Source organism: Coregonus clupeaformis, chromosome 15 (assembly GCF_020615455.1).
Source record: "Coregonus clupeaformis isolate EN_2021a chromosome 15, ASM2061545v1, whole genome shotgun sequence".
Lineage (NCBI taxonomy): Eukaryota > Metazoa > Chordata > Actinopteri > Salmoniformes > Salmonidae > Coregonus > Coregonus clupeaformis.
This window is the reverse complement of record NC_059206.1, coordinates 63,744,526-63,764,519: the sequence shown is the minus strand read 5'-3', so window position 1 is coordinate 63,764,519 and position 19,994 is coordinate 63,744,526. Positions and strand designations below refer to the sequence as shown.

Here is a 19,994-nt window from a genome sequence, read left to right as displayed (position 1 = left end):
TATACAGGTACTAAATACTCCCCCCATCTCTATACTGGTACTAAATACACCCCCATCTCTATACTGGTACTAAATACACCCCCCATCTCTATACAGGTACTAAATACTCCCCCCATCTCTATACAGGTACTAAATACTCCCCCCATCTCTATACAGGTACTAAATACACCCCCCATCTCTATACTGGTACTAAATACACCCCCCATCTCTATACTGGTACTAAATACACCCCCCCATCTCTATACTGGTACTAAATACACCCCCCATCTCTATACTGGTACTAAATACACCCCCCATCTCTATACTGGTACTAAATACACCCCCCATCTCTATCCTGGTACTAAATACACCCCCCATCTCTATCCTGGTACTAAATACACCCCCCATCTCTATACGGGTACTAAATACACCCCCCATCTCTATACTGGTACTAAATACACCCCCCATCTCTATACTGGTACTAAATACACCCCCCATCTCTATACTGGTACTAAATACACCCCCCATCTCTATACTGGTACTCCAACCGCTTACAGGGTTCAAGAACAATGCTAGCAGTCTGGGTATGAGCTGAGCCCACTGACAAGAGCTAATGTCATGTAAAACAGGGTTAGGCGTGCACGTGTCTGTGTGTGTCTGTGTGTGTGTGTGTGTGCTTGTCTGTCTGTGTGTGTGTCTGTGTGTGTGCGTACGGACGCGAAAGAGAAGTGTCTGACTAGCTCTTACCTTTGAGTCGTGAACTTCCACAGTGAGGTTTTGAGGAGGGGCACTGGGAACTGTAGGGGTAAAAAACAAGGTGTTTTACTCTCTAGAACTCAAGAGAGATCACCTCAACACACCGGGTCTGGAGCCACTGTACCAACAATGACCTTTAACCTCTTCCAAAGGAGACTGCCTGTTGTGATCTACCCATTTCTCCTCTGGGAGTGGAAGAGTTCCTCTCCTTAATCTGTCCCCTGCTTACCATCAGACAGGGTGGTGACGGTGACGTCTCCTGTGGACACTCCTGGGCCGTGCTTGTTGAAGGCCACCACTCTGATGCTGTACTCTGTGAACTTCTTCAGACCCATCATGGAGTAGGACAGAGCTCCAGCGTCTATGTCCTGAGAGGTTGAGAGGAGAGGTGGTACGTACAAAGTTAAGTAGTGCTTCTGTAGATTTATTTTATTACATTTTTTACTTTTCCTTGTTTTGTTCTACTACTACTACCACCATCACCACTACTACTACCAACATCACCACCACCACCACTTCTACTACTACCACCATCACCACCACTACTACCACTACTACTACTACTATCACCATCACCACTACTACCACCACTACTACCACCACCACCACCACCACTACTACTACCACCACCACCACTACTATCACCATCACTACTACCACTACTACTACTACTATCACCATCACCACTACTACCACCACTACTACTACCACCACCACTTCTACTACCACCACTACTATCGCTACTACTACTACCACTACTATCGCTACTACTACTACCCCTACCCCCACTACTATCGCTACTACTACCATCACCACCACTACTACCATCACCACTACTACTACCCCTACCCCCACCACCACTACTACTACCCCTACCCCCACTACTACTACTACTATCATCACCACCACTACTATCGCTACTACTACTATCACTGCTACTACTACCCCTACCCCCACTACTACTACTATCATCACCACCACTACCATCACCACTACTACTAGCCCTACTACTACCCCTACCCCCACTACTACCGCTACTACTACCATCACCACTACTACTAGCCCTACCCCCACTACTACTATCGCTACTACTATCGCTACTACTACTACTATCGCTGCTACTACTACCCCTATCCCCACTACTACTACTACTACTACCATACCACCACTACTATCGCTACTACTACTACTATCGCTACTACTACTACCACTACTATTGCTACTACTATCACTGCTACTACTATTATCGCTGCTGCTGCTACTACTACCACTGCTACTGCTACTACTACTACCGCTGCTACTGCTACTACTACCACCACTGCTACTACTACTACTGCTACTACTACTACTACTACTACTACTACTACTGCTATTATCGCTGCTACTGCCACACACACATACCCACATATAAACACCCCGCACCCGCACAATCCCACCATATCTAAAAATAAGCCAATTTTCACTCAGCCCTTTTGTATACTGACACTAACCAGGCTTCCATCAACCTTTTTATACAGTAAAGTACACGTCGGATAAAACATGTCACAACAGCCTGATGGAAACAGCTCATTTGTTGGTAAACTTTCCAAATGTCGATAAAACAAAATACGCTAGACAAGGTGTGATCTTTTTGTGTCGGTAAAATTAATCCTGCGAGAAATGCCGGTGGAAAGCCTTTAATGTGCAAATATTGATATAATAGCAATTATATGACGTGGAGAGGATCTGTGTCTGCACTACGTACTCTCACTACTGGTGTCCCCCAGGGCTCGGTTCTAGGCCCTCTCCTCTTCTCTCTATACACCAAGTCACTCGGCTCAGTCATTTCCTCACATGGTCTCTCCCATCATCGATATGCAGATGACACTCAACTACTTTTGTGCTTCCTCCTTTCTGACACCCACGTGGCGACACGCATCTCTGCATGCCTGGCAGATATCTCAGCTTGGATGTCGGCCCACCACCTCAAGCTCAACAAGACGGAGCTGCTCTTCCTCCCGGGGAAGGCCTGCCTGCTCCAAGACCTATCGTTCACGGTTGACAACTCCACGGTGTACCCCTCCCAGAGTGCAAAGAACCTTTGTGTGACCCTGGAAAACACCCTGTTGTTCTTTGCAAACATCAAAACAGTGACTCGCTCCTGCAGGCTCATGCTCTACAACTTTCGTAGAGTATTACCTTTCCTCACAAAGGAAGCGGCGCCGGTCCTAATCCAGGCACTTGTCAACTCCCATCTGGACTACTGCAACTCGCTGTCGGCTGGGCTCCCCGCTTGTGCCATCAAACCCCTGCAATTTATCCATAACGCTGCAGCCCGCCTGGTGTTCAACCTTCCCAAGTTCTCCCATGTCACCCTGCTACTCCGCACACTCCACTGGCTTCCAGTCGAAGCTCGCATCCACTACAAGACCATGGTATTTGCCTACGGAACACCAAGAGGAACTGCCCCTCCCTACCTTCAGGCTATGCTCGAACCCTACAGCCCAACCAGAGTACTCCGTTCTGCCACCTCTGGTCTCTTGGCCGTCCCACCCCTACGGGAGGGCAGCTCCCGCTCAGCCCAGTCTAAGCTCTTGGCACCCCAATGGTGGAACCAGCTTTCCCCTGAAGCTAGGACAGCAGTCCCTGCCCATCTTCCCAAAACATCTGAAGCCCTACCTCTTCAAAGAGTATCTTAAATAATCCTACAGCAACCCCCCCCTTCCCCACACACAAAATAATGAAAAAAACGTTTGTGAACTCACACTCGCACTTGACTCTTTCCTCCTTACTAGCTCTGACTCTGCTGATAACTACTTGAAGAAAAATGACTGACTGTGATATGTGGTAGTCCCACCTAGCTATCTTAAGAAGCACTAACTGTATGTCACTCTGGGTAAGAGCGTCTGCTAAATGTCTCAAAAGTAAAAATATCACGTCCATTTGGGGACCGCCCTAATCTTCGTCCCTGGGTAGTAAAACCACAGTGTCTAATTGTTCCACTGAAGTCCGGCGCGCCAGTGTGACAGCTTCCTCCCTGTAGACGAGCTACTTCCTGAATCCTTCCCCATCCCCGCCTCAATAATTAATCCACTCCAACACCCTGTTAGCTACCCTGTTCTCTGGATTCAACCTTTGTTCCCCTCTTTTCAGATAAAGACAGAGTCAGATCAGCCTCTTCTCTTCCTGTCAGCCTCTCTCTTTCTCTCTCTCCTCTAGGGAACGAGGGATGGTGGCAGCAACAGCATCATTACTCGTTGTGCTGGCTGACATTTCATCCATTATCATATTAAAGGCTCTTTAACGCCTGGCTGGTGGGGCTGGCAGGGCTGGATGACTCAGTAGGCTGTGCTGCGGTGCGCTGCACTGTGGCCTGCTGGGAGACTGGGGAATAGGGAGGGTGGTGCAGGCAGCTTTCTGATAGAGTGGGAGTAGAGCAGAGGCTTTGGAGCTTCGGGGAACAGAAGTTTCAAGGCAGTCTACTGGGCTGTTACAGAGCTGGGACACTTCAATGGGCTATATGGTGCTGATATATCGCTAATGCTAGGCCGGAAAAAGCAACAGTTAATTTCGCTGTTCTCTTTTGAAGTCTTGTTGTTCTACCATCACAAGACTAATCCCTCTCAGAGTATGATGTATCACTAATTCAACATATAGGGGCATCTAACTCCCCCATCTCCCCCACCCATCACACTGGGTCTTACCTGTTCCAGGTCCAGACCCTTCTCCATGTAGTAGACCTTGTAGGTGAGGACGTCTCCGTTGCCAGTGAGGGGCGTGTCCCAGCTGAGGGTGATGGAGGTGGGTGTGGTCGACACGGCCTGCAGGTTGGGGGCGGGACCGGGAACTTGCACTGGAAACACCAAAAAGAGACAGCGGACACTTATTATGAACTTAGTATGAATCCCAAAATAAAGACAAAGGAAGGCATTTTCCCCCAAATCTCAATATTTGTATTTTTTTCAAATGTAAACCATATCATAAAACCACACTTGCACAAAACCACACTCTCACTCAATCACTTGGAGTCCATTCGGTCCCAATTTGACACAGACTGCCATTTTGGAATGTCCCCCTGTTTTTTCTGTAACCGAAAAGCCTGACACACATGCTGTGGTCATTCCCCCACCAGACAACACCACATTATCCCACCAATCCCTCTAGCAGGGCATTCTAGTGGGAGAAAGGAGGGAGCGGGGACAGACACGGTCATGCTTGGTTTACAGAGGAATTTATTTGAAGTATTAAGTTAATTGGAATTGGTTAGCCGAGAGAGCGGCTGGGACTAAACCAAGCGATTGAGGAGGGAGGGGGGTGTTTCCATTGTTGTTTGCTCTGCAGGGTCATTACATTCAATTAACAGCTCTGGTGGCGGCCGGCGCTGAGGTAGCAGGTGCTGAGAGCCACACATCTACTGGGGGATGTTAGGCTCTAGAGGGATAACGATTGGGTCTGGGAAACTTAGCTGTGTGGCAAATGTAACGCGTCATTAACCATACCTAGTCCTCACGAGGGACAACACAGACACACAGACACTAGGAACCTATAGCAGTGTCTTAACAAACAGACCATGTTGATTCTGTACGTACTACAAACTACGCCCTTGTCCATCAAACATGGGAAATACTTGAGACCCCAGTTTCACTGACAAATACCCCAATTCTTCTCTAAGGGAAAGGAACATTTATCTTCGCTGTGTGTTAGCTGCAGATGTGCCCGGCAGAACATGGAGGCTCTCATTTGTCAGTAGATATAGAAGGTGTCTGGTGTGTGTAAGCCCCTCTCTCTGAGGAAAAGCGATATACAGTGAGGGATGCGGTGTGGTTGGTCCACGTCTGGTACTTGGAATCAGGTCAACAATTTAAACCCTCATTTATAACCTAGAAGAGAGGCTGTCAGACAGACAGAGAAATATGTCCCTGGCACTGGCTGCCCCCTTTGCTATCCCCATGGGTAGTTAGGCTCCCGCTGGCACACATTATGGAATGCCAGGTGCCAAGGACACAGGTAGAGAGACTGACCCAGAAACTGGGCAATGGCTGAGCCGTGATGGAGGGAGAGAGAAGGAGAGATGAATAGGCTGAGCCGTGATGGAGGGAGAGAGAAGGAGAGATGAATAGGAGGGCGTTCACCTCTCCTCTGCCATGGAGGGGGAAGCCCTTATCATGTCTGCTGTAGAGCTGTGAGGGGAAAATGCTCCAGTCACAACATCCTTATGAGGCCTGGTATACACTGTGAATGGATACACCGTCAAAGTATACACTGTGAATGTATACACTGTGAATGGATACACCGTCAAAGTATACACTGTGAATGGACACACCGTCAAAGTATACACTGTGAATGGACACACCGTCAAAGTATACACTGTGAATGGACACACCGTCAAAGTATACACTGTGAATGGATACACCGTCAAAGTATACACTGTGAATGGATACACCGTCAAAGTATACACTGTGAATGGATACACCGTCAAAGTATACACTGTGAATGGATACACCGTCAAAGTATACACTGTGAATGGATACACCGTCAAAGTATACACTGTGAATGGATACACCGTCAAAGTGGGACGGAGGAGGTATTACGGATTGGAGAACTTGAGGGGAAGGAGGAAGAATTTTAATTCCACCTGCCCACCTGCCCACCATACCCCGTCGCACACACACACACCCTTCTTCCTCAGCTAAGTATGGGAGGCCATGTTTGAACACACACCTACCTCTCTCACACACACACCCTTCTTCGTCAGCTAAGTATGGGAGGCCATGTTTGAACACACACCTACCTCTCTCTCTCTCTCACACACACCCCCAGGTAAGTAAATGGAAGGAAATGAACAACAACCACAGAGGATGTTTTCCACAGCCCAGAGAGGAGAGGACAGTAGCCCTCTGAGCTACAGTGGGGTGGTCTGGGTTCATGTTTATCCCTGTGTGCATGTTTATGTTTGTTTGTTAGAGTATACAGTATGTTTGCCTGTGTATCTGTGTCTGTGCTTTACCTTCAGCCTGGGTGGCCACCTTGAGGACGGCAGAGCTCTCTCCCAGGCCGTTCTTGTTGTGTGCCAACACCCGGAACTTGTACTTGGAGTCGGGCATCAGGTTCTGAATGGTCACCTGCATCTCACCTGGCCGACTGGTGTTCTCAATACGCTCCCTGAGACACAGACACACAACAGCACAGTTAGTGTTCACTATCGACAGCACAGTTAGTGTTCACTATCGACAGCACAGTTAGTGTTCACTATCGACAGCACAGTTAGTGTTCACTATCGACAGAAGTGTGAATGGGCCCTCGGAGTAGTGTTTATGTTATAGGGGCCCTCAGAGTAGTGTGTATGTTATAGGGGCCCTCAGAGTAGTGTGTATGTTATAGGGGCCCTCAGAGTAGTGTGTATGTTATAGGGGCCCTCAGAGTAGTGTGTATGTTATAGGGGCCCTCAGAGTAGTGTGTATGTTATAATACACTGAATAGTGTGTATGCTATAATACACTGAGTAGTGTGTATGTTATAGGGGCCCTCAGAGTAGTGTGTATGTTATAGGGGCCCTCAGAGTAGTGTGTATGTTATAGGGGCCCTCAGAGTAGTGTGTATGTTATAATACACTGAGTAGTGTGTATGCTATAATACACTGAGTAGTGTGTATGTTATAGGGGCCCTCAGAGTAGTGTGTATGTTATAGGGGCCCTCAGAGTAGTGTGTATGTTATAGGGGCCCTCAGAGTAGTGTGTATGTTATAATACACTGAGTAGTGTGTATGTTATAATACACTGAGTAGTGTGTATGTTATAGGGGCCCTCAGAGTAGTGTGTATGTTATAGGGGCCCTCAGAGTAGTGTGTATGTTATAGGGGCCCTCAGAGTAGTGTGTATGCTATAGGGGCCCTCAGAGTAGTGTGTATGCTATAATACACTGAGTAGTGTGTAATACTGTACTGTGTAGGGTCCCTTACCTGTTGGTTCCCTCCTGGTTGTAGTAGACAGAGTAGATGAGGTCTTCTCCGTGGGGCTCGGCCGGAGGGCGCCAGGTGAGCTTGATGAAACGGGTGGAGACCAGCGAGGCCACGACGTCACGGGGGGCGGAGGGGGTGGGGCCAGTGGGGTTAGCCACGCCTCCGGAGCCTGGCGTTACATGGTCAGTAGTGTCAGGAGTCAGTGAGGGAGGAGGGGTGGGGAGGGCTACATCTTTGGGAGGGCAGGGGGGGAGGGGAGATGAGCGGGGGGGAGGTGGATGGAAGCGTGAAGGGAGGTGAAGAAGACAGAAAGAGAGAAGGAGAGAGAGACGGACAGATGGCGGGCATCCAAAAGGAAGAGAGAGGAAGAGAGAAAGGAAAGCGAAACAAAGGACACAAAAAAGAAAACAGAAGAAAAACACAAAATAACAACCACGTAACAAAAAGAGAGCTCTGGGCATGACAAGGAATCACACAAAAACACTAATATCACGCTGGAATAATCACAACCAAACACAACAACAACACAATACAAAAGGAGGGAGACTAAACATGCACAACGTACACAACATCTCTAATGGAAGGGGAGGGGAGTAACAGCACTAAATAAACACTATTGAATGGTATATGAACACATATGCAAAATACAGTCTACACTGTGTACATACTCCACATAGCAAAGGGAGACTTTAAAAGCTCCACACCAACTGTCACTAAGGTAGAGGCCATTCACATTCACAAACCCACCATATAATGTTTTAATGCACTTTTCCTGGCGGAATTCACACAGTCTACCCACAGCACTGAGAAAAACGTCATTTGGTGTTTTCGCAGAACAATCTGTGGTTAGACATGGGTATATCTGCTTTGATTTTTCTACCAGCCGACTCACACAACACAGGGAAAGAATGTCAGAGAGACTGTGGCATTTACATTGGTAATCTAGTCCGAGGGCAATGCCAAAATGTAAGGAAACTGAGCATATGGTATATATATATATATATATATATATTACTAGAAATATAGCTCTATATGCAAATGTATGCTGGCCACAGTACATCTATCCATCATGACATACTGAGATGCTGCTTACTTGGGGAGACTAGAGTATCTGTTTATATGACAGATTCCAGCGGAGCCATGACCTTGGATCTTGAACAGATTGGTGTGGGATTTGCTGCATATTACACATATACGTGCACTCACACACACACACACACACACACACACACACCCCACCCACCCACTGGGAATTGATTCCCCTGTCTATTGGAGTAAACGGAAGATAACCAATAAGTGTCATTCTACAGAGTTAAACATATTTTCCTTGGGCACTGAGAGAAAATTATTCTCACCTCCCATAACAAAAAATACACACCAATTTAAATGTAAACAATCTAATTATCAACAAAATATTCAAATCACAGAAACATTCAACAACTGGGAATACTTGGGCCCTATCTCTCTCCATAAACAGAAGCCTATTTTAGAAAGAGGGCCTGAGGAGGATGTACTTCCATCTGATTCATAACTGTAGGAAATGCATTAAGTCCGGTCCATTTCACTACAGCTTCTCTGTAATGACACGAGCCATTAGACGGAATGCAGATGAGGCATCAGTCAGAGAAATTACTGACTAGTACACAGAGTGGGCTGTCTGTCTGTCAGTGTGACGGGGCTGCTGCCGGGAAAGGATTGGGAACTGTTTCCTTGACATATCTGTCAATCGTGTGGCTTTCAGAGGTCATATCCTCATATCATAAACAGTCCTGACTTGTATATGACAGTTTGTGTGTGTGTATATCCATTTGGCCATAGGTGTATGTGTGTGTGTACATCCATTTGGCCATAGGTGTGTGTGTGTGTGTGTGTGTACATCCATTTGGCCATAGGTGTGTGTGTGTGTGTGGCTGTATAGGTGTATGTGTACGTAGGATGCTCTCTGTCAGAGTCAGCCTCTCCGTTTTTAGGCTTGGGCGGTATACCGTATATACACCGTATACCGGGGTATTTGGAAAAAGCCATGGGATGGTTTTTCAATACTGTTGAAACTATTTCTTTGAAGTTTGTTTTAATAAATGTGAATATTTGTAGCTACTTTTTAAGTAAATACCTGCAGTCAACTTGTGCAATACATTAGGACATAAAGATTGCATTCTTCATTTCACCTGTCACATAATTTTTAATTATGAAGCTTACACGTGGTGTTTGTTTACAAGCAAACTACGACAAGAGACTGGAGCCTTGTGAGTCACTCACTGTTGTGCAGCATGTGCCAGGTGATCTAATTACATTATGGAATTCACAACTAAATGTTTGCCAGCTAGATATCTTATAACTATTAAGTTAAATGTCTAAAATGTGCTAAATGCTCTGCAGTTGTGCATTTGGTTTGCTAATTTAGTAGCTAGTTATCTGGCTAAGTAGTTAGCGTCTTCCAAAATCAAGCATTCCAGGGTAACTGCAAAGAATCCCCTCTTGGATCAAGAGCGTTGCTGGCTAATATTTGTTTTGTGTGTGCAGCAAGTTGTGAGTAGCATTTTTGAGTTAGTTGTGTAGTTGTGCATATTAGTTTAGGTCAGACTGTATAACATGTTCACAATGCGCTCGTTAGCATTTAGTTAACATTCTCTATGAGATTTTATATGTACTTTTTAGCATTGCTAACCTTCAGATTACAGAGTATCAGTGGGGTTTTAAAACAGTGCCCCTTGTGTTCAGTGCCGGCATGACAGAATATCCCGGTTTGGCACAAGGTCGGTATGAAGGTATGACAATCTGGATACCGCCCAAGCCTACTGTTTGGCCGGGGCTTGCTCTGGCGGCTTGCCCACCTCCACTCCCCTCGGTCCTCTTGGCTTTAAGGCTCAGCTGGAGGATTACCATTCTGTTGGAGACAGAACCCGGAGCAAATTGCCGGGGAAGGAATAAGGAATAAAGGGAAAGAAAAAGGGGGAAGAAAGATGGCAGTCAACCGGGCGGAGAGACTCCTGAGCTGCCAAGCGAGGCACTGGCATGGGGCCACGTGCTAAGGACCACTATGCCCAAGTTGGCACCGGCCATACAGTGAGTAGATGAAAACCATAATGATAGTCTCAGTGGTACTATAGAGAACAGGACATGTCTCAGTCTCCTTTGTCACAATCAGTCTTCCATCTATTCTCAGACGTGGACGGTTACAGTAAGGCAGAACTAGAGTAGAATCCTAGATTCCTACTGGACCTGTTCTGATGGTCTATTTCTAGTAGATGAACTGTGTCATTAGGGCGTGTGACACTGGTAATGAATGGCTGGCATTAGGAGCTAATGAGGAAAGTTATCCTCTACCTCAACTTGGTATCTGGGTACTGTGTATAAGAAATAGTGAGACAAAGAGATTCAAAGCAAACTGTTAATAATTGAAGAATCTTATTTGTTGTTGTTGTTGTTGTTGTAGTATTTTACCCCTTTTTACTCCCCAAACGGGCTCGGGAGGCGAAGGTCGAGTCATGCGTCCTCCGAAACATGCCAAACCGCGCTTCTTAACCCCCTGCCCGCTTAACCCGGAAGCCAGCCGCACCAATGTGTCGGAGGAAACACCGTTCAACTGACGACCGAGGTCAGCCTGCAGGCGCCCGGCCCACCACAAGGAGTCACTAGAGCGCGATGAGCCAAGTAAAGCCAACCCGGCCAAATCCTCCCCTAACCCAGACGATGCTGGGCCAATTGTGCGCCGCCCTATGGGACTCCTGATCACGGCCGGTTGTGATACAGCCTGGGATCGAACCCAGGTCTGTAGTGACGCCTCTAGCACTGCGCTGCAGTGCCTTAGACTGCTGCGCCACTCGGGAGGCCCATAATGGAAGAATCATAATAATGGACAATGAAACATACTGTACTTTCCAGGGCAACTAAATTATCTCAGTGGAGCACTTCAGGACAAATAATTCCAGTACCTTTTCATGTTGGATTACAAGGGAAGTAACTGGTGCCTAAGCTTCTAGTAATGTCAATACAAGTTGTACAATACATCAATTTTGTGGGCATATGAAAACATAACTGGCAAAAATTAGCTGCCACTTTGTCTGCCAGGTAGAAGTGTAGAAGAAAAGTCGGCCATGGGTATTAAAATGTTAAGTCCTGTCTCGGCACACGTACACCCACAGGACACTTAGCTCATTGGCAGGCTGCTGGGCTTTCAAACATCTCATTTGCTGTTATATACAAAGAAAGCACGGTTATTTAGGATTCAGGTCAACAATGACGTCACCAGGCAGCGTTCAAAGTCGCTACTATGTGACTTGGAGAGGGAGAGGTCTTGCCAAGTGTTGCATAATGGTATAATTAGTCTCAGAAGTGAAGGGAACAGTCTCTGCTTCTGTCTGTGGGTTGGGTCACGTAATGTAGCTGAACAGAGCCACACGGATACACTATTGGCTTATTACAGAATGACAGCTTTTATCTACGGGAAGAAAGGAGGGAGGCAAGAAATAGGGACGGAAAGAGGGAAGAGACGGTTATGCTCCTTAGCAGAAGAGAAGAGGATGAGATACGGCACATGAAAAGGAGAGAGCTGATATAAGATGTTTAGAAAATACTGAGATCTAAAATATTTAAAGGAAATGTCTAGATTCCTTTTTTGGCAGAATATCATGGTCAGTTAAGCTGCTAAATGAACACATCCAAGCTTTCATAGAACTTGAACAAGAACATGCGTGATGGCAGAAAGACAGTTCTCGACTGATTCGTGATGCTTCCTCCGAGGAGATGTTCTGAAACGGCGTTTGTGGGGGGACAAAAAAAAGAGAGCAAAGTGCAATTAAAAGGCATCAGAGGCGTGCGGAACATGAAACGTTTGGGATCGGTCTGCGATTTCGTTTTTTGGGGGGGAAGGAGGAAGCTGGGGGCGTTATGGCCTCCTTTCTGCCTGAGGACCCTCTGGCTGGTGAGATAAAGGGATGGAGCTGCAGGAGGACAACACAACTCAAGGGGACTGGGGGGGGGGGACGGGGGTTCTGGTGGAGAGGGTGGTTGGAGGGTGGTCACAGCATGACAGAGCAGGATTAGGGTTTAGGGTTTAGGGATCCCCCCTAGTGTTCCAGGCATCAGGGGATATGATGGGAGTGAGTGTATTGAGACTCATCTGGTGAGGGTCTAACCTCCCTCCTTGTCCCTCAACTCCTACACGCCCCGCTAGGGCTAAAGCAGGCCCTCTGGGGTCATGGAGCAGTCAGTCTTACTCCTTTTGCCCCCCCCCCCCATCCGTCCGTCTGTCCATCCCCCCATCTCCTCCATCCACCTACTAAATCTCCGCCCCTTTAAAGTCCTTCCCTCTATCTGTGGAGCCGGAGCGTCTGTATGCTAGTCTCCCTTCACAAGACTGTACACGTTTATTCACACACAGTAAAGTCCCCTTGGACTTTCATCTGCTTTGAAACACGGCTGACAATTCAATCAGGGTGGATCCATCAATAATTAAATGTCTGAGGTGTACATGCATACATACAACGTCCCCTTCCCCATCAAACAAAACAACCTCCCTTGATCCACTTCCACTGGATTGAATTCAACACTTAACTATGTAGAGTACGGTAAAGTGGTTTGAGATCTCAGTGGTAATTGTGCCAGGTTTCTCCCCACAGAGGAGGGAAAGGTCAAAATAAATGGATTGTTTGTGTAACTCGGAGAGGAAACCCTCTGGATTCACAGAGTGTAATCAGGGTAGCTGGGCTGGTCTACGGGGGGCGGATATCACGCACAGGAAAATCAAGGTGGGTAGCCTATTATAGCCCCCTGGAATGTTGCATGATGGTTAACGTGCGTAGAGAGGGCGGCACGACAGGGAGGGCGGTTGACGTGAAAAGGAAACGCCAGTATGGCAGCGCCGCCCATTTCTGAGCCAGGAGCCCAGGGCCCCGCTGGGGGTCAGGTGACCTGTCGGGGTATAGAGGAAGAGCTTTGTTTTGGCGCAACGTGGCGCTTCCAGCCATTTAAGCTGTTTGGGCCGAGTAGAGCCCCGAAAGTAGACTCTGGGGATGGGTGGTATCCAACAACAGCAGCCAGTATCCTGGATGGAGTGTGAGTGATAAAGGGATGGTGTGACTGGAGCGTGAGGCTGAGGTAGGTGACACACCAAGCCCAGGTCAGGGCTAAAAACGTCCTCGATAATAAGGTTGAAAGGATGACCTTGAAAAAAAGCAATGAAAAGATACAGTAAACTAAAAGAAACATAACCCTTCAGTTTCCATTGTAAAAAGAAAGCGGGTTATCATGCGGAATATCAGAAAAACACGCGGATGATAATATTCTGTCCTCGTGTAAGCAAATTAATCTCAGAGATGGAATGAACAATCAGGGAAAATATGCAAAGAAAGAACTATATGTTTTTTTAACCAACCACTGCCGGTCCTAACCATTACAGAGTAAGCAAAGCACATGGGAGCAATCTGGCAGCCAAACCCACGCTCAGGGTCCTTGAACAGAGTGTGGTAAAATACAAATATATATACACACACACACACACACACACACACACACACACACACACACACGCGGAGACCACAGTCTTCTGACCAGCTGCCTAACTGATCCCAGTGGAAACCACACTGGCCCAGTAATCAGAGGTGGTAGGAGGAGGTGGGTGTTCCAGTTATGTTTGTCTGTGTTTCTTCTACCATGACTTACTGTAGGTGGGCCGAGCCTTCTGGGTAACACCACTATGACTTACTGTAGGTGGGCCGAGCCTTCTGGGTAACACCACTATGACTTACTGTAGGTGGGCCGAGCCTTCTGGGTAACACCACTATGACTTACTGTAGGTGGGCCGAGCCTTCTGGGTAACACCACTATGACTTACTGTAGGTGGGCCGAGCCTTCTGGGTAACACCACTATGACTTACTGTAGGTGGGCCGAGCCTTCTGGGTAACACCACTATGACTTACTGTAGGTGGGCCGAGCCTTCTGGGTAACACCACTATTTAGTGTATTTACTATTGACGGAGCACTATGAATACCTTGCCCGTTACTACTGTAGGCTGGATGTTTGGACTAACCTCATTTCTACACATTTCTAACCTCATTTTCAAAACATTTCATTTCCAATCTTGAACACATTCCATATAAACTAATATCACACTAGCTGCTACACCATCCATCTTCCAAGGCTAATAAAAAGGCCCTTGTCAGAGTGCGTAGCTGTAAAACCAACAGTCGCTCTGATTCAATTCTCCCCTTCCCTCTCTCTTCTTGAGAGGGGGGCGACGACATGCGGGGCACGTTAAACTGTCATATTTACATGGCCGTAAGCGTCGCACGGGGACCGCTGGTCGCTCTATGAATTTACAGCCGCTGCTACAGACGCCACAGTGACACACAACACAAATAGTGTCTGGTCGCCCTGACCCTGACCCCTGCCTGAAGGTACAGCCTCCATCCTCAACAGACACTAGGGGTTTACGTTTGTGTTCTGGTTTGGTTGCACAGAGCCCCAGAGTAGTACCTACGTTGTTTTTTTAGCACTGCTTTCTCACATGTTCGTTGTAACTGGGATGGGATACCCTGTTTCATGGGATACTACAGCATACTGTAATAGTATACTGTCGTGGCATGCTGCCGTAGAATTCTGTGCTGTAGTAGTATTATGTCATAGTATTCTGCCGTAGGATTCTGTCATAGTATACTGCAGTAGTATTCTGTAGTAGTATACTGTAGTAGTATTCTGTAGTAGTATTCTGGGGATACTATAGTTCCTCTCCCTTTCCAGTCTAATCAGTATTGACTTACTGAGCGCAAAAACACATCCATCAAAAACAGATCTGCTAGGTTGAATTCTCCTCTATAATATCCTATTGATTCTATCCCACTCTACTATGCCCAACTGAAAACTTCCCTACCAGCTTGGCTGGCAAGCCTGGCAGCGGAGATCTCCCCCTCTCTGATCTATCACTACGTCAGCCTCTGCATTCAGACACCACTGAATTCAATTTATCATCCGACTGCTCCCACGCTCGTCAAAAAAAAAGCACTCAGCCAGTCATTAGAAGGAGAAAGTCCATTTCTCAACAGGCATTTGTGCTTGGCTATGGTGAAAGTGCTCTGTGTCCTGTCAGTTTAGTGTTGACTGGAGTGGTTTTCTGCTCTGGGTGAGGACTGACTGGGACAATGTGCTGAGGGAGGGGGAGAGGGTGAGGAAGAGAGATGGGGGAGAAGGGGAAAAAGAGAGCAGAGAGAGAGAAAGAGCGAGAGGAGGGAAGAGGCTGTGGGGGGGGGGGGTTATCCCCTCCACCACACTACCCTGGTAAAACACAGACACACTACCCTGGTAAAACACAGACCTACTACCCTGGTAAAACACAGACACACTACCCTGGTAAAACACAGACACACTACCCTGGTAAAACACAGACACACTACCCTGGTAAAACACAGACACACTACCCTGGTAAAACACAGACACACTACCCTGGTAAAACACAGACACACTACCCTGGTAAAACACAGACACACTACCCTGGTAAAACACAGACACACTACCCTGGTAAAACACAGACACACTACCCTGGTAAAACACAGACACACTACCCTGGTAAAACACAGACACACTACCCTGGTAAAACACAGACACACTACCCTGGTAAAACACAGACACACTACCCTGGTAAAACACAGACACACTACCCTGGTAAAACACAGACACACTACCCTGGTAAAACCCAGACACACTACCCTGGTAAAACACAGACACACTACCCTGGTAAAACACAGACACCATATTTTAAAAAACAGGAGTCATATAGTGTGAGATGACGTAGACTCAGCCAATCAACTCCTGCTGGTATTTGATTGTTGTTTTGCTACCTGTTGAGATTGCGAACACAATTCCATTCAATCCTATCACATTCTATGTAGTTCAAGTCTACTTTATACAATTCCCTTCTACGGCGGGAGCCTCCGAAACCGAGGCGGGAGGGGTCAAAACATCATATTCTGTATGCTGAGGAGCACTCGAATATCTGAAGGGGCGCTTACATGCTGAGGGGGGAAAAAAACAAATCATTCAAACGCAAAAGAGAAGAGCATCTCTTGAATGAATGTGGGAGGAAAACGCAGAGAAACACAGCGAGAGGGCAGAGGAGCAAACAACATCCTCAACGCCTGTTCAGTCGCCGATTTCCTGCATTAGCTCCCTTCCAATCCTACACAGAAGCCATGAGAGTCAATACTGAACGCAGTATATGTTGACTATGTTTTTTTCTTAGTTAGTTGTCAATGACAATGTCAATCTAAAACTCAGCCATATAATATACACACTTGACTGTAAATGACTACAAAGCCAGACATGTACAGACCACAAATGACTACAAAAACCAATAAGACGCTAAACTAGCAACACCTAAAAACGTGTAATGGCCTGGCTGAAATAGCATTGTTACTGCCACCATTTAGAACTAACTAAGCCTTTTAAAAAGGCTCTGCTCCTCCCAATTATAGGAGAGGACAGGAGAAAGTGAGGCCGGTTTACCGTGTGAATTAACTAGGGTCACTTGGCCACCCTCGCATTATATCATTAGTCCCATCAAGGTCCATTTTTGCTGTTGTCCTGTTCTAACATCTGTTGTCCTGTTCTAACATCTGTTTGTAACTAGTCGCACTAAATTGCACAGAACACATGGCAAAGGAAGGAATGTCTACTAAAATTGCTCCGGACTGCAATTTGAGGGCTATTTTTGGTCTCCGGCTCCAAATCGTAACTAACTAAGGGCTTTAAAGGCTTAGTAGTGAGCTGGTCTGTGTTCGCTTTGTCCAACTCCTGAAGGAAAAACACAAAGAATGTGATTTTTCTACTCTGGTCTCTTCAGTGAAGTAGTGCTTGTTCATGGAGTGTTTTCTGTCTGAACTTGGATGAATAGGAAATAAATGGGTTTGTTTGGATTACAAATAGATACTGTACATATGGATTTTCTTTGTAGTGGAACTTCTTCTAAATTCATTCTTTACACGACTGAGCACAGACATGATTCAAACCCCTTCTTTTTCTATCATAGACACTAATGCAACCGCGGCAGCAGTGAGGGAGAAGGGGCAAATCTGATGGGGGAGACACAGGAGAGGAGGGAGACGGAGGGAGGAACAGGAGAGGAGGGAGACTGGGGGGGACAAGAGCGGAGGGAGACTGGGGGGGAGACACAAGAGAGGAGGGAGACTGGGGGGGAGACACAAGAGAGGAGGGAGACTGGGGGGGACAAGAAAGGAGGGGGATGGAGGGGGGTAGACACAAGAGAGGAGGGGGACGGAGTGGTGGGGAGACAAGAGAGGAGGGGGACAGAGTGGTAGAGGGGGACAGAGTGGTGGGGAGACAAGAAAGGAGGGGGACTGAGGGGGGTAGACACAAGAGAGGAGGGGGACGGACAAGAGAGGAGGGGGGACAGAGGGGGGAGACAAGAGAGGAGGGGGACGGAGGGGGGAGACTTAGGAGAGGTGGGGGGGGGTGGGGGGGGGGGGGGGTGGATAAGGACCCCAGTGGTGAGGGGGACAGCCGGTGAGGATGACAGGAGAGGGGACAGTACGGACCGGACAGCACATTTAGCACTTGGCCCAGTGGACAAGGGTGCAAAGGGGACAGAGCAGGTGGCTGATAGGAGAGAGAGGCAGGAGGGGAGAGTTGACAGATGGCACCAAGGAGGATCTGTGTGCACTAACCTGGCACAGGAGAGGAGAAGATATGCTCCAGAGAGATCTACTTCTCTCTCTCAATTACAGAGCTAAAGGAAGAAAAACTCCCAGCCTCAGCAAGCGCTGTTCACAGAACAACACGGTCAAGCTGGGCAGTTTCTATAGAAGGTAATACTTACTTTTGCACCTCTGTGAGGCAGCTTTCGTAAGAAATGATAGGATTGTTAAGGATGCTGATGGACCACATGCTGACACAGGGAGGAAACACATGTATGGAAACTGTAAATCAAAATAAACAAAGGGCTGGAAAAAGGAAATATTATGGACATTTACATCCACTTCAGGAAATATTAACTTTCCACATTCACTGTTTGTGTAGCTGTAACAGAGCACTGAGCTCTCATCTTACATGAGAAGAACTCACCATTATGTAATGTAGGGGGAGAAAGGGCTGCTAGCCTGGCAGCTGTAGCCAATAACCTATTGTACCTTACAAAGGCAGTAGGAATCATTAAAATGGCCCTTTCGTGTCATGGGATAAGAGTGTTCTCTCTGACGTCCTGCTGAGGGCAGGCGAGTGTGTCAGACCATCTGCTTTACCGACTGATCCCAAACAAAAACTAGTTTTAGGTCACAAGACACCCCTTGCTGATCCCCCCTCGTTGAGCAATTATCTGAGATATGCATAATGCTATTAAAAAAGCTGCAGGTCATCATTATTTCTGACTTGGTGCCTTCGAACGGGGAGAACAGAACACTGCTTGGGGGGAGCTATCTGACCGACACCCCAAATTATGCTAATCCATTAACCACCTGCTCAGGAGTAACGGGACAATTCACACCCCATTAAACCTACAGAAATGCAGTGCTGCAGTTAGTTTGGTAGCTACTGTAGATATCTGTAGGTGGATGTGCCGATTGTTGGAATCATAATGAATGGTGCTTCTTGATTTGGCAGAGAAATAGCACAACTTCTAAAAAGGAGGACGGGGGGAAAAAAACTTCACCTCTTCATCACCCAGCCTGGTATTTTTCTCTTTCCCCCACATAGGCGTTTTGATACACCCATTCCTATTTTTAGGACCTGAATCTATTCTGGTGTCTGGTGTTGTTGTCTTTGTTTCTGTCTCTCCCTCTCCCTGGAGGTTTAGGGTTATCTTGGTTTCAGTCTCTCCCTCTCTCTGGAGGTTTAGGGTTATCTTGGTTTCAGTCTCTCCCTCTCTCTGGAGGTTTAGGGTTATCTTTGTTTCTGTCTCTCCCTCTCTCTGGAGGTTTAGGGTTATCTTTGTTTCAGTCTCTCCCTCTCTCTGGAGGTTTAGGGTTATCTTTGTTTCAGTCTCTCCCTCTGGAGGTTTAGGGTTATCTTGGTTTCAGTCTCTCCCTCTGGAGGTTTAGGGTTATCTTTGTTTCAGTCTCTCCCTCTGGAGGTTAAGGGTTATCTTTGTTTCAGTCTCTCCCTCTGGAGGTTTAGGGTTATCTTTGTTTCAGTCTCTCCCTCCCTCTGGAGGTTTAGGGTTATCTTTGTTTCAGTCTCTCTCTCTGGAGGTTTAGGGTTATCTTTGTATCTGTCTCTCCCTCTGGAGGTTTAGGGTTATCTTTGTATCTGTCTCTCCCTCTCTCTGGAGGTTTAGGGTTATCTTGGTTTCAGTCTCTCCCTCTCTCTGGAGGTTT

At 47.1% G+C, this 19,994-nt stretch overlaps 1 protein-coding gene across 11 annotated transcripts in view; it reads right to left on the bottom strand.

The window, feature by feature from the left end:
* Positions 1-19,994, bottom strand: part of neo1a (neogenin 1a) — a 209,478-nt gene that overhangs the window by 30,800 nt on the left and 158,684 nt on the right. For 8 of the 11 annotated variants that reach the window (XM_041859657.2, XM_041859653.2, XM_041859654.2 and 5 more), the window contains exons 8-12: positions 7,673-7,904; positions 6,722-6,876; positions 4,419-4,567; positions 965-1,103; positions 727-776 (exon numbers count right to left, since the gene is read on the bottom strand). In XM_041859657.2, the coding sequence (XP_041715591.1) occupies positions 727-776; positions 965-1,103; positions 4,419-4,567; positions 6,722-6,876; positions 7,673-7,904 (725 nt within the window). The remainder of the gene's footprint in view (positions 1-726; positions 777-964; positions 1,104-4,418; positions 4,568-6,721; positions 6,877-7,672; positions 7,905-19,994) is intronic. The other 3 variants (XM_041859650.2, XM_041859652.2, XM_041859656.2) reach the window with 1 other exon arrangement.